This window comes from Natator depressus, chromosome 7, assembly GCF_965152275.1.
Source record: "Natator depressus isolate rNatDep1 chromosome 7, rNatDep2.hap1, whole genome shotgun sequence".
NCBI classification, from domain to species: Eukaryota; Metazoa; Chordata; order Testudines; family Cheloniidae; genus Natator; species Natator depressus.
The window spans coordinates 83,870,518-83,884,469 of record NC_134240.1 but is presented as its reverse complement, the minus strand read 5'-3'; the positions used below and the strand labels follow the sequence as shown (position 1 = coordinate 83,884,469).

Sequence of the window (13,952 nt, the reverse complement as noted above, 5' to 3'; positions counted from 1 at the left end):
TCTCCCTGCATGGGAATTCATTTGTAAAGATAAATTTGGGATTAACAGTAACCTGCAAAAAGGAAAAACAAAAAACAAAAAAGGATTCTGCATACTTTTTTGCTTTTTTCTGACGTATAAAGAAGGCCTGAAAGGTATTTTTGTTTGGTTGGTTGTTGTTGTTTTTTGTTCGTTTGTTTTTTAAAAAAAAGAGAGAGGTTTTTTCCCCCCGCTTTGTTCATTAAAGTGGAAAGTCAAGTCCTGTATAATCTAGAACAGTTTATAGTGATTGGAGAACTAGTAAAATTGTGATATCACAAGAGGAAAGAAAGTGAAAGTTGAGTATCTAAGAAGTGAAGGTATTGACTCTTGTTTTTTGTTTAAAACAAACAAACAAACCTATTTAACTGCAGTGACTAATTAAGATTTTGGAGAAAGAGACCTCATTGGGACATGAGAAAAATCAAGCATGAGAGCAAGTGTTTGCAGGGTAGATCCTGAGGTTTGTTAAAAGGTTGTTAAGAGTAATAGGGTGTTGACATTTAATACAGCTAGCACCTAAATATTTTTAAATCTCCCTATAGATTTATACATTTTAAGGCCAGAAATGACGATTTTAACCATCCAAGTCTGACAGAATTTTACCCAGCAATTCCTGCATTAAACCCATAATTTCTGGCTGAGCTGTAGCATATCATTTAGGATATCCAGTCTTGATTTAAAGTGACCAATTCCCCATCAAGTGACAGAGAATGAACCACATTCCTTGGTGAGATATTCCAATGATTAGTCACTCACTGGTAAAAATGTACTGCTTATTTCTAGCCTGAATTTATCAAGCTTGAGCTTCCAGACATTTTATCTTGTTATGCCTTTGTCTGCTAAATTAAAGAGCCCGCCTACTATCGGTAATCTTTTACCCCGGAGGTAAAGTCATCTCTTAACTTTCTCTTGGATAAATGAAATAGATTGAGCTTCTTTACACAACATACAAATATATTTTTTTAATTAAATGTTATAAAGTCTAGAGACATATTACTAAGCCAGTTCATGCCACAATACAGTGAATTTCACCAATTCCCCACTGCCGAGTAATAAATGACCATCTCCTATAACTTCAAGGCAACTTCTGATCCACCACTCAGCCTTAACTTTAACCTTTTACTTTTTAAAAAAAATAACATACATATCATCCTAAACTACTGACATAAGAGAGGCATACATTTTCTCTGAAATGTGGTCAGTAAGGCCTGAGGACTGTTCTGGTGGAATTTAAACTTGTCAGTTCTATGTCTACCACCTTTGTACAACACATTTTCAATACCCATTAGGCCAAATCTGATAGACTGTACTCAGCCCTTATTCAGGTAGAAGTCTGTCTAAATACACCAGTATTGCCAAACCTGAGCATTTATAAATCAAGAGTCAGGCTCCCAAAAAATCATGAGATTTTTAGCAAAAAAAATGTGGGGTGCTTTTTATTTGCTTTCTGGTTTCTGTGCCTTTAGGGTACACACAAATCCCATTTTCAAGTTTTCTGTGCAAAACTAAGGGAATTAGAAACTTGACCTTTCTTTTCATTAAAGATGTGATTCGCAGAATTGTGTGATTCTCAGAGCTGGAGCTTTAAGAAAAAACAAATATTGTGGAAGGTGTCAAAATTGGTACATATATAGAAGGGTGAGACTGAAACTCAAAGGTCGTTTTGCTGGTAGGGATTTATTGTTAAATGTATACTGCTGTTGCAGTAGTGGTCCAACTGTAAAGTCTTATGTGTAACTTATCAAGAGTTTGTCAAGAACACCCAGAGCCTAGGATGGATGCTCTTTTATGTAGCTAGTAAAAATTTCCATAAATATATCAACCTTGTTGCTTAAAGAAACAAACACTTGGTGAATAAAGAGGTTTATTTTGTTTAAATTTACCTTTGGATGAGATTGAGCATGAGACCTAAGTTCCCTGTAAGCTGTGTGGCCATGCAGCAGGCTATCAAGGGCCTCGCAGGTGGGGAGAAGAGCCCCTCCCCCGGCCCAGCCCAGCCCAGCCCCACCCCGCTGGAGCTGCTGCAGCTGGGGAGAGGCAACTCTCACCCGGCTCCGAGCTGCTGGGGCAAGAGAGGGCTGGGGGAAGTGCTATCTCCCTGCTGCAGCCCCGGTGCAGCCTGCACCCCGAAGCCTTCATCCGTGGCCCCACCCCAGAGCCAGCACCCCCTTGCACCCCAACCTTCTGTCCCATCCCTGAGCCTGCATCCCAAACCCCTCACCCCCAGCCCCACCCCAGAGCCCGCACCCCCAGCCAGAGCCCTCACCCCCCCCACCCCACCCTCTGCCCCAGACCTGAGCCCCCTCCCACACTCCAAACCCCTTGGCCCCACCCCCACCACCTCCATATTGGTGCACATAACAAAATTCATTCCACACATGAATGTAAAAAATTAGAGCGAACACTGCGTGAGACCCGTGTCTAGGTACTTTTCCAAGCTGTGGAGAAGCTAACAGAGTATTGAGAGGAAAGGAGAGTAACATATCTATCAAGGCTTTGTGCCATAATGCCATCTGGAGTACCCTGAAGACCTTTAACAGGAACCAGGCTAGACAGAGTAGAGCTCGCTGGAAAATAGGCTCCCCCAGAAAAGTCTGACTTTTCAGTGAAGTATTTTGTCCCCAAACTGAAATATTTTGATTCAACATGGTGCTATCATGCCTCATGGGAGTTGTCATTCTCCTCTATGGGTCTTACTTTCTGGCCAAACTACATCTCCCATGATACACCACTCTTCTCCATTCTCAATTAAGGGTGGGAGTGCACGTAGGAGTCACTGACCATGGTACATCAAAGGAGATGTAGGTCAGACAGAAAGCCTTGCCCAGTTCCATTGAGAAGAATGGGAGCATAAAGACACCTGACCTACTACTTCTGTGAGACACCACAGCAGCATTTGAATCATAAAACAGGGCTACCTCTAAGTGTTTTGCTGTCCAGGATGGAAAATGTTTTTGATGCCGTCTTACCCCCTGCACCTGACCAGCTAAATGATGAGGTGCCTCCCCAGTTGATTTGCTACCCTGGCAGTTGGCAATCTGGGCAACTGCTCTGGTCACCCATGCCTAAGGTCAGACCTGTCAAAATATTATGATTTTTTGGCCAAAAACCCAAAATGTTTTGGTTTTCAACAGAATATTGAAATTTTCTGTGGAAAGCAGACACTTGGTAAAAAATTTCATATAGACAAAACCCAATTTTCTGTTGAAAAACCTACTAAAGAGACATGGAAGAAGACAAAGTTTAAGAGCTTTTTCTGAGTAAGATACTACATCCAGTTTCATCCCATCATGTCATTAATACACTTGCTAAATAAAAGCATTTCACTGAAACTTGAGACTCCCTGCTTTCTTGCGAATACTACAAGCTTTAACAAAAGAAAAGTGAAGCTTTTAGTGAGGACTGTCCCAGGTTTTGCTGAATGCCCAAAAAATGGGGAGAAAATCTAGGAGTTGGAGATCCATGGTTGCGGTGAAGCAAGGGAAACTGAGAAACTGGCGGATAAAACAGAAAGCAGCCAGGTAACCAGAACTGTAAAAAGACATCACTGGCGTGGTGTTGTCATGCCACTGAAGAGCATGAAGTGTGCTGTTAAGATAAGGAATGATGTAGGCAGGATGACTGGGAACAGGAAGAGCATCATTGGCATGAGATATGAGAGCCTGAGAAAAAGTCTGTTTCAACAGGAGCGCATGGGATAAGTTCCAGTTTCCAGATACTGAGCAAACCCAGAAAGACAGAGAGAAATCAGTGTCTTGAAAGACATGGCTGAACTGAAGGCACTAGTACCCATTAGTTGTTAGTTGGGTTGGTCTCTCAGTTTAAAAACAGATATCAAGCAGTTCCCTAAATAAGAGGATGGAGATATAAACACCTTTTCTGTGCCCTTGGAAAAACACAAATTGGAGAAGAAAGGTGGGTCCTTCACTTGTCACTTTGCCTGTCATGGTAAGCTCTAGGGGCTTATTTTTGGATGAGCCAGGGAACTATACAGTATCTGCTAGAATAAGAAAGGTATTGGGAACAAAGTTCTAAATGAGTAGGGAAGCAAATGCTTCCATCAGGCCAAGAAAGGGTAATGGAGTGTGATGGTAATTACAAAGCCATGCACCTAAGAAGTAAGGAGAGGGTTAAGGTAGGCACTGGGAAGCAGTAAGCATCCCAGATGGAGCTCATTATGATGGCTACCCCCAGAAGGCAGAGGGCTGGCTAAGGGAAGGATGTTCTTCCTGGGAGAAGAGGATTTGATCTAGGCAACCAGCTATGCCTGTGGGGTGTTTAGAACACTTTCCACCTGCCTAAGGAGAGAAGTTGCAGGTAGTAACTAGACCCAATGAGGATTTAGTTAAAGCAAGCCAGTCCTCTGATTTAATTTTTTTAATTAGGGCTTTACCATACCGTTCATTATATGTTTTTTTTAAAAATCTAGACTTACTCTCAGTCAGGTTCTCTACTCTTCAAGCTGGAAGTGTAAACTGCAGCTGAAGGCAATATACAGTACTCACACTAGCTCTGATCAACCTAGCACGCTAAAAAGAGAGTAACTGCAGCATGGGCAGCGGGATGGGCTAGCCACCTGAAATGGGCTCTCAGTATCTCTTACAGGCATGTACTTGGGGCAGCTAGCCCCTCTCACTGCTTGTGCCACCACAGCTAAACTCTATTTTTAGCATACATGTATGTCTCCTTGAGCTGGCATTTATACCTCTACTTCAAAGTACCTCTGGATGGGGAGAGGCCACCCAAGATAGAACTTCCAAAGGGTGTCAGAGGGAGAAGAGTGAAGGGCAGACAGTAACTTGCCAGGATCTCAGCCATATTGGTAACAGTATGTTAAAATTGCCCATGTCCTCCTTATCATCTAAGCCTAAAAGATACAAGGCCCATGGAGCGGGGCTCCTCAGGAGCATGCTGTTGAACTGATCATACCATAGTCACACTATCAGTCTGTTATGTGCTGTAGAATGAAGTGAGGCGCCATGCCTTAGAAGAAAGTATAGCGGCTCTCTTATTTCCCCTGCTAGGCAGGGAGACTGATAGATGAAGGAGCAAAAAGAACAGCTGTAGAAGATGTTCAACTGTTCTTGAGGTATTTTCATTTCAATCAAGCCCAGTTTTTTTATTCTTAATACTTTATTATGGTAGCGTCCAAGGGCTCCATTTAGAATTGAGGTCCCACTGTGTCAAAGGTTATATAGATGGAAAAAAAAAAACAGTCCGTATCCTGCAGAGCTTATGTACCTTTCTGGCTGCACATAGGATGTCAAAGTATCTACACAAAGAGCCAACTTAAAAAGCATCCAAGGACACTGATAGGGGATAAAGAGAAATTAATTAAATGATAACTAGGAATCAGTTAAACCTTCTAAGAACCTGTGGTCTTCCTGGTAGGCCTAATTCTCGAACTACATGGACAATTCCCATTACTGGGTGGAAAACCATAAACTAATGACTGATGTGTGTTGAATATGAAGGACAGATGATTTACTAGATAAAATAGGGCTAAGTCAACTATATGGCCCTCTCTGATTTCATTAAGGGGTGCTGACAGTTAACTTTGAGGATATTGTTGTAAAATTTGCCTTTGTAATAGATTTGGGATTGTACATGTCCACAGTGCTATCTGTCTATGTCATCTATAGTGGTGGACTCTATACTCTGAATAAAGACTGCACCTGTGACATACCAGAAGATGACAGTGTTGATAGAACTGAAAGAATGACTGGTTTCTGTACTGACTGTACATCTCCCTACAATCAGATGGGGAGGACCATGTACAATACAAAGACTGTGGTTTTCATTTTGGACAGCAGCCAAACTGAGCTCAGCACAGCACAGAAAAGGGCTGGAACACAGATTGCTGTGTGTCACCTCTCTACCTTACAGACTGTGGAGATGGCTGGAGACTAGAACAGTCCGTGGCAGACACTGGAGCAATCACAGGAATTGCCCTAACTGATGTTGTTCTACAGTGACTCTTTATGGAGCCATCCACCAGCACAGAATAGTCAGCGGGCAGTATGGTCCAACCATGCCTCCTCACTCCCCTACCATACCACAAGGTCTTGTGATGCACTAAAGGCCAGCACAGGACAATTGTGCTGGCTCTATGCTCCAGTGGGAAACCCCTCCTGTGACAGTCTGTAAGGGCTGCTTCCACTCCCTCTGCAAGCCCTTTACACCACCCGTGCAGTGTAAAATAGGACACTGAGAAGGCAAAAATCTAGCCCTCTGTTTACAAACAGATTGACATTTTCAAAGAGAACATTATTTCCATCCTCCTACAAAGGAACTAGTCAGCATACCAGGTTGGGGGCACAGCAGGCTGCAGTCTCTACTCCAAACAGATGACACAGGGACCTCTGCCAGAAAGCTAACCAACCTGGCAATAATTGGCACTTTTAAAATGCACAATTCATTCAAAATAAATACAAAAAAAGTGTTTGTATTATGAAAATAATTAAAGTATCCTGCTGCAAACAGTTAATTATTAACATTATTTTCTGAACCATGTACATCCCTGATGACATTATTAACCATGCTAGCACACGCATGCCAAAGTTAAGTGAAAGAAGCCATGTTGGCCTCTGCTCTCTTTGGAAACATGGATCGGGAGATGGAGAAATCAACATTTTTCAAAATATAAATGGAACAAACTGGTAGGAAAACTAAAAACCATTCTCCAGCTGTCTTGGTAACAACCTTTTAAATGACTGAGTCCGAGAATAATGGCCTAGTGTCCCTGGTTGAAGGGCCCCTCTGTATGGGACCAACTCACACTGTGAGCAAAGCCAGACTGATTAACTCACCTAGCGAGTCTGCTCCATTCTCCACTGTTTCATTCACCTTTCTGGCAACTCTGGCTACAGCTTCCCCCATCTTTTTCTCCATGCAGGCACCACACCCAGTCCCACCAGGGAAGCACTTCCACAGAGGAAACTGTGAATGAGGAAACAAAAACAGTGAGGGTCCAGTGTGCTAACATATCATGAAAGGGACAAGTAAAAATAGCAGTCAATGGTACGGGATTTATTCCTGGTAAAATGTTATTAATCAGAAGTTAATATCAGGACTGCTATTAAGGGGAATCTGCTGCATTTAACCTCACAACTACTTCCCCATCTGTAAAATGAGGATAACTGTGGCACAGAGAAACTAAGCGACTTGCCCAAGGTCCCACAGGAAGTCTGTGGCAGAGGGAGGACTTCCACCCAGGTCTTCCAAGTCCTAGCCTGGCACTCAAACCATGGAACATCCTTCCTCCCCCACTTCCTTTCTACTCCACTCTGCAGTGAAAAGTGAATTTTTACAACGGGTGAGATACTCCATTGCCCTGCATTTTATGTAGTCATTTACAATAGTACAAAGTAAGTGAGAAATATTACTAAATCAGAAATAGCGGTTATTTGCATGTACTTTCCACTAATGTAAGTAACTACACTGTAACTACATAAAATACTCTGAATTTTTGATTTAATGAACAGACTCCATGAACTTCAATTTTAAATCTCCCTTAATTACTCGTTACTGTCATTATTGTTGCACCATCCAAAAGACTACAAAATGAGTAAATGTATCTTTAAAATGATTAATTGCTTTGAGTTATATTCTTAAATCAAAATTGTCAGTCATGGCTATCAAAATAAAAAAAAAGACATTTGTAGATTCTTAATATTATTGACTACCTTTTGTTAAACCTATTTTTTCCAATAATTAAACACTGAATTTTCACACTAAATATAAATATGTAAATTAAAATATTAACACCTCTTCCCAAAACCAAAAACACCAAGCCTCACAAATTGAGCCCCATATGAAGATCTGAGTTGTTCAGGATGTCAGAACTCCTAACTATATATTAAATCACAAGGACTCCCATGACCCTACAATCGTCTGAATATTTAACTGTTGGACTAGATAATCCTTTGTCCACAGGTGGCGGAAGGGTACAACAGGAAAAAGAAAAACCTGTGATACTCTCCTTAAATTCTGGAGGATTTTCTTTATTATATGCAGAGGCAGATTAGGGGTTTGTGGGGCCCTCGCCCAGAACAAGTGGGGGCCCCTCCCCATCCTTTCTGTCTGCAGTGTGTCCCCCTACCTCTACTGCTCCCGCCAGGGAAATGTGATGGGGGCGTGGGGGCTTTCCCAGCCCCGCCCAGCACTCCTGCCAGGGAGTAGGGTCGGGGCACAGGGGCTTGCCCCTCTCTGCCTGCCCAGCACTCCTGCCAGGGAGTCGGGTCGGGTCACGGGGGCTTGCTGGGCAGGCAGAGTGTGGCAAGCCCCCGTGCCCTAACCCAGCTCCCCAGCAGGTGCACTGAGCATGCAGAGTGGGGCAAGCCCCCGCTCCCTGACAGGAGCACTGGGCAGGTGGACGGAGCCAGGGCACCCGGGCATAGGCCCCGTTGGCCTAGTGGCTAATCTGCGCCTGATTATATGTTGTCCCATTTTTGTTGTCTCACCAGGGCGGAATGTCTACTTGGTACCCTATAGTGTGTCTTTCACACAGAATGTTTCAAAGGTAGACAAAATGAGGACATATGGCCTCATTTAAAAATTCTTAGAAGCAACCCTCATAGGGAGTAGTGGAACACAAGTTATTTACACACAAATTGAGGCCCAGAAAAAACATACAAATAAACATGGAAAAAAGGAACCAGAGCGACAATACATGCAAATGAAACCTAGGTATATCCAGAAGAGGAACTGTTCAGTTCACTAGTCCTTACAAAAATACTTGTGTTTTCAGTAACCTGAACTTTCCAGCAATTAAGACAGCAGGCCTCTAATACCAGGCCTTCTCTGGGTTCCTCCCCATTACCTCTTTACTAGGGTTCACTCACGGAGTAGAAGGCAAAACTCTGCTTCTAACTACCTCTCCTACCACTAGCCAACTCTAAACTTCACCTGGAAGTATGCAGAAATCACTCATAGTGATTGCTGAGGTCATTGGTTGAATGTCTTAGGATGCAGAGACCAGCCCTATCGCCGTAACAGTAGTGCGCAGTGATGGATTGGACTGCCCTTTTTGTGAGATCACAATACTCAGAAGTTATGGGCTTGAAGCAGAAATTACTGGGTGGAATTCTATAGCCTGTGTTATGCACATCAGACTAGATTATTATAATGGTCCCTTCTGGCCTTAAAATCTATTAATCTATTTTGTTTTCAAAAGGGACCTCTGGCATTTCTGTTGGCATGAATTAATAGAAAACTGGGGAGACAAAGTACAAAGAATTTTAGCTCAAAAAGAATTGTAAGAACAACAGATGAGCCAAAACGGGAAAGAAGTAGAAAGGACCAGTTGATGCATCTAGTAACATCATGCAAAAGGCAGTAGCCTAGAACCCCAGTCTATAGCTGGTCAAGCAGCACATCTCCATGTCATGCCTCCTTTGGATGCTTTTGGTATCTTTACTAAGGAGTATGCCTAAGCCCTCCTAGACAGTGACCCAGCAGCAGTGGTCCTATATTTAGTTGACTGAGCAGTAAAAATTAAAATACTAGACTGGTGGCAGAAACCCAAGACTTCAGATCCAAGATACCTTTCCATGCAAATCTGACACTGAGCTGGACTGCAATATTGCCTAAGCAAACCCAAGTGATATTACAACCAAATGCTGTCACAGTCTGCATTGATCCAGTACAGCTTACTTTTTCATTTACGGGGAAAACTAAGGACGATTAACAGCAATATCTGCATACATCCTACAATTACTTCACGTGCCACCCAACTATGATGAGGCAGGAAGACCCCTCCCACCCAGCCACAGAAGTTGGAATTTCACCCTCCCCACACTTTCATGTTCAACTTCCAATTTCCAACACCAAAATGTACAGCATAAGAAGTTATTTGTTTTCCCACTCTCGGGCAGGGGGAGAGAAGGCCACCCCCTCTCTTGCCCTCAGCGCCCTTGCAGCAGGAGCGCGCTGCCGAAATGCACAGAGCAGGAAGCAGGCTGCGTGCATTACAGTAGCCTCCTTTCATTTCCAGCGGCGGGGCTCTCAGTCTCACTGTTTCCTGGACCTGGCGGACGCAACCCCTCGGGCGAAACGAGGGCCGACGAGTGCATGTTAGCAGCCTGCACTGAGAAGTGCAAACTCTCGGGCTGCGTCGGCAGCCCCACGCCGTCGGGGAGTTCGGCGGTATCCGCAGGCCCCATTGTGTGCGAGGGGGAGGAGGAAGCTCTTCTAATCTTTCTCTCCGGGCGAGCTGAGGGAAGAGACGGACGATCTCTTACCCAGCACCAGACCCACGCTGCTGCTGCTGCTGCTCAGCCTGAACTCCCAGCTCCGTCTGTCCGGTTTCCCCCAACCATTGTGAAGAACAGCAACAGCTGCTTTTACAGCCACACTGCCGGGGACAGGAAGCGGGGGAGGGAAACCCAAGGCGGAGGACCTGACAGAGAGCAGCAAAAGACCCAGAGCCAAGAAATGCAGGAGCTCTGACAGCGGGTTAGGCACAAGGGTGAAGAAGTCGGTTCCTTAATCACGGTTCCTTGTTCCAAGGTCAACATGTTTTAGGGAATTCATCCATGTAAGATTACCTTTTTTTTTTTTTTTTTTAGAAATGTCACCAAAATAAATAAGTGACTGTTATACCTATTTATATTAGGAATTATTTATTAATAATTAGAATAAGGATGGGAGTACTTGTGGCACCTTAGAGACTAACCAATTTATTTGAGCATAAGCTATCGTGGGCTACAGCTCACTTCATCGGATGCATACTGTGGAAAGTGTAGAAGATCTTTTTATACACACAAAGCATGAAAAAATACCTCCTCCCACCTCACTCTCCTGCTGGTAATAGCTTATCTAAAGTGACCACTCTCCTTACAATGTGTATGATAATCAAGGTGGGCCATTTCCAGCACAAATCCAGGGTTTAACAAGAACGTCTGGGGGGGGGGGGTAGGAAAAAACAAGGGAAAATAGGTTACCTTGCATAATGACTTAGCCACTCCCAATCTCTATTCAAGCCTAAGTTAATTGTATCCAATTTGCAAATGAATTCCAATTCAACAGTTTCTCGCTGGAGTCTGGATTTGAAGTTTTTTTGTTGTAAGATAGCAACTTTCATGTCTGTAATCACGTGACCAGAGAGATTGAAGTGTTCTCCGACTGGTTTCTGAATGTTATAATTCTTGACATCTGATTTGTGTCCATTTATTCTTTTACGTAGAGACTGTCCAGTTTGACCAATGTACATGGCAGAGGGGCATTGCTGGCACATGATGGCATATATCACATTGGTGGATGTGCAGGTGAACGAGCCTCTGATAGTGTGGCTGATGTTATTAGGCCCTGTGATGGTGTCCCCTGAATAGATATGTGGGCACAGTTGGCAATGGGCTTTGTTGCAAGGATAGGTTCCTGGGTTAGTGGTTCTGTTGTGTGGTATGTGTTTGTTGGTGAGTATTTGCTTCAGGTTGGGGGGCTGTCTGTAGGCAAGGACTGGCCTGTCTCCCAAGATTTGTGAGAGTGTTGGGTCATCCTTCAGGATAGGTTGTAGATCCTTAATAATGCGTTGGAGGGGTTTTAGTTGGGGGCTGAAGGTGACGGCTAGTGGCGTTCTGTTATTTTCTTTGTTAGGCCTGTCCTGTAGTAGGAGACTTCTGGGAACTCTTCTGGCTCTATCAATCTGTTTCTTCACTTCCGCAGGTGGGTATTGTAGTTGTGAGAATGCTTGATAGAGATCTTGTAGGTGTTTGTCTCTGTCTGAGGGGTTGGAGCAAATGCGGTTGTATCGCAGAGCTTGGCTGTAGACGATGGATCGCATGTAGGTAGGAATAGCGGTCAGTAGGTTTCCGGTATAGGGTGGTGTTTATGTGACCATCGTTTATTAGCACTGTAGTGTCCAGGAAGTGGATCTCTTGTGTGGACTGGACCAGGCTGAGGTTGATGGTGGGATGGAAATTGTTGAAATCATGGTGGAATTCCTCAAGGGCTTCTTTTCCATGGGTCCAGATGATGAAGATGTCATCAATATAGCGCAAGTAGAGTAGACTCCCTCCTCAGGCCCTACGCTACCAGCACTCCAAGCTACCTTCGAGACACCACTGACTTCCTGAGGAAACTACAATCCATCGGTGATCTTCCTGATAACACCATCCTGGCCACTATGGATGTAGAAGCCCTCTACACCAACATTCCACACAAAGATGGACTACAAGCCGTCAAGAACACTATCCCCGATAATGTCACGGCTAACCTGGTGGCTGAACTTTGTAACTTTGTCCTTACCCATAACTATTTTACATTTGGGGACAATGTATACATTCAGATCAGCGGCACTGCTATGGGTACCCGCATGGCCCCACAGTATGCCAACATTTTTATGGCTGACTTAGAACAACGCTTCCTCAGCTCTCGTCTCCTAACGCCCCTATCTACTTGCGCTATATTGAGGACATCTAGATAAGCTATTACCAGCAGGAGAATGGGGTGGGAGGAGGTATTTTTTCATGCTTTGTGTGTATATAAAAAGATCTTCTACAGTTTCCACAGTATGCATCCGATGAAGTGAGCTGTAGCTCACGAAAGCTTATGCTCAAATAAATTGGTTAGTCTCTAAGGTGCCACAAGTACTCCTTTTCTTTTTGCGAATACAGACTAACACGGCTGTTACTCTGAAACCTAGAATAAGGATGTGGGCTTTGACTGGTTATAAGTCAAAAATACGTCTCAGGTCACCCCCACACTGACACATCCCTGTGATCATTAGACTGTTTTGAGATAAGTAAGATTTTGCATTTCCTGACCTGAAGCTTTAGCTTTGTTTCTGTGCAATATGCTGTCACAGGTCACACCCTCACTTCACTTCTAAAGCTCCGTGTATGTTTGGAGCTAGGGTAGGATTCCCTACTCACTAGAAATACCCAGGGTACGTCTACAGTACAAAATTATTTTGAAATTATTCTATTTGAATTTTCGGAAGCTATTTTATACATTCGGTCTTCCGTGTCCCCACTAAAGCACGTGAATTTGGCGGATTGCGTCCACAGTACCAAGGCTGCCATCGAATGTCGGAGCGGTGCACTGTGAGTAGCTATCCCACAGTTCCTGCCGTCCCTGCCGCCCATTGGAATTCTGGGTTAAGCTCCCAGTGCGTGATGGGACAAAAACATTCTTGCAGGTGTTTCTGGGTGTGTGTTGTCAGAAAGCTAAGGCAGACAATCGTTTCACACCTTTTTGGCGTGCAGACGCCATACTGTTTTCAGCAGACAGTGCACCGCTGTTCTCCTGCTACTATGAATCCACCTCTCCAACTCAACTCTGCTTGGCCATCGTGAACCGAGCAGCACAGCTTCCGCAGCCAACTCTGCTCTCCCGCTGTTGCCACACTTCCGAGCTTCTCCATGTTGTCTGTCTTGGGCTCCCACCTCTGTGAAAGCCACAGAAGACAACCATTTTCAGCCGTTGTTCCCTTTTTCTCCTCTTGCAGCAGGCACAAATGTTTCAATGCGGTCCGTATCTACTCCGTCCCAGAGGCTGGTCCAGATTAGAAGGCGGAAAAAACAAACTCGGGACGACACGTTTGCCGAGTTCATGCAATCCTCCCTCACTGATAGGGCCCAGTTGAACGCGTGGAGGCAAACAATTGTGGAGTTGTGTAAAGCGTTACATGAATACAAAGAGAGGAGGGACGTGCACGATGAGAGAAGGCAGAATGCTATGGTCAAGCTCATTGGGGAGCAAACTGACATGATCAGCTGTATGGTGGATCTAATGCAGGAAAGGCAACAAGACCACAGACTGCTGCAGCCCCTGAATAACGGCCCTTCCTCCTCCCCAAGTTCCATAGCCTCCTCACCCAGATGCCTAAGAACACGGGGGGGAAGGGGGGAGGCTATGGGGACCCACACAGTCAACCCCAGAGGATTGCACAAGCAGCAGAAATTTGGCATATCCTAAATTTTGATTTGGTT

General features: G+C 44.3%; 1 protein-coding gene across 3 annotated transcripts in view; it reads right to left on the bottom strand.

Moving 5' to 3' along the window:
- The window catches only part of LRRC20 (leucine rich repeat containing 20), a 116,656-nt gene that overhangs the window by 88,707 nt on the left and 13,997 nt on the right, over window positions 1-13,952 (bottom strand). The window contains exons 1-2 of one of the 3 annotated variants that reach the window (XM_074958946.1): window positions 10,263-10,517; window positions 6,831-6,960 (exon numbers count right to left, since the gene is read on the bottom strand). In XM_074958946.1, the coding sequence (XP_074815047.1) occupies window positions 6,831-6,912 (82 nt within the window). In that variant the 5' untranslated portion in view covers window positions 6,913-6,960; window positions 10,263-10,517. Of the gene's footprint in view, window positions 1-6,830; window positions 6,961-10,262; window positions 10,518-13,952 lie in introns of those variants that run through there. The other 2 variants (XM_074958944.1, XM_074958945.1) reach the window with 2 other exon arrangements.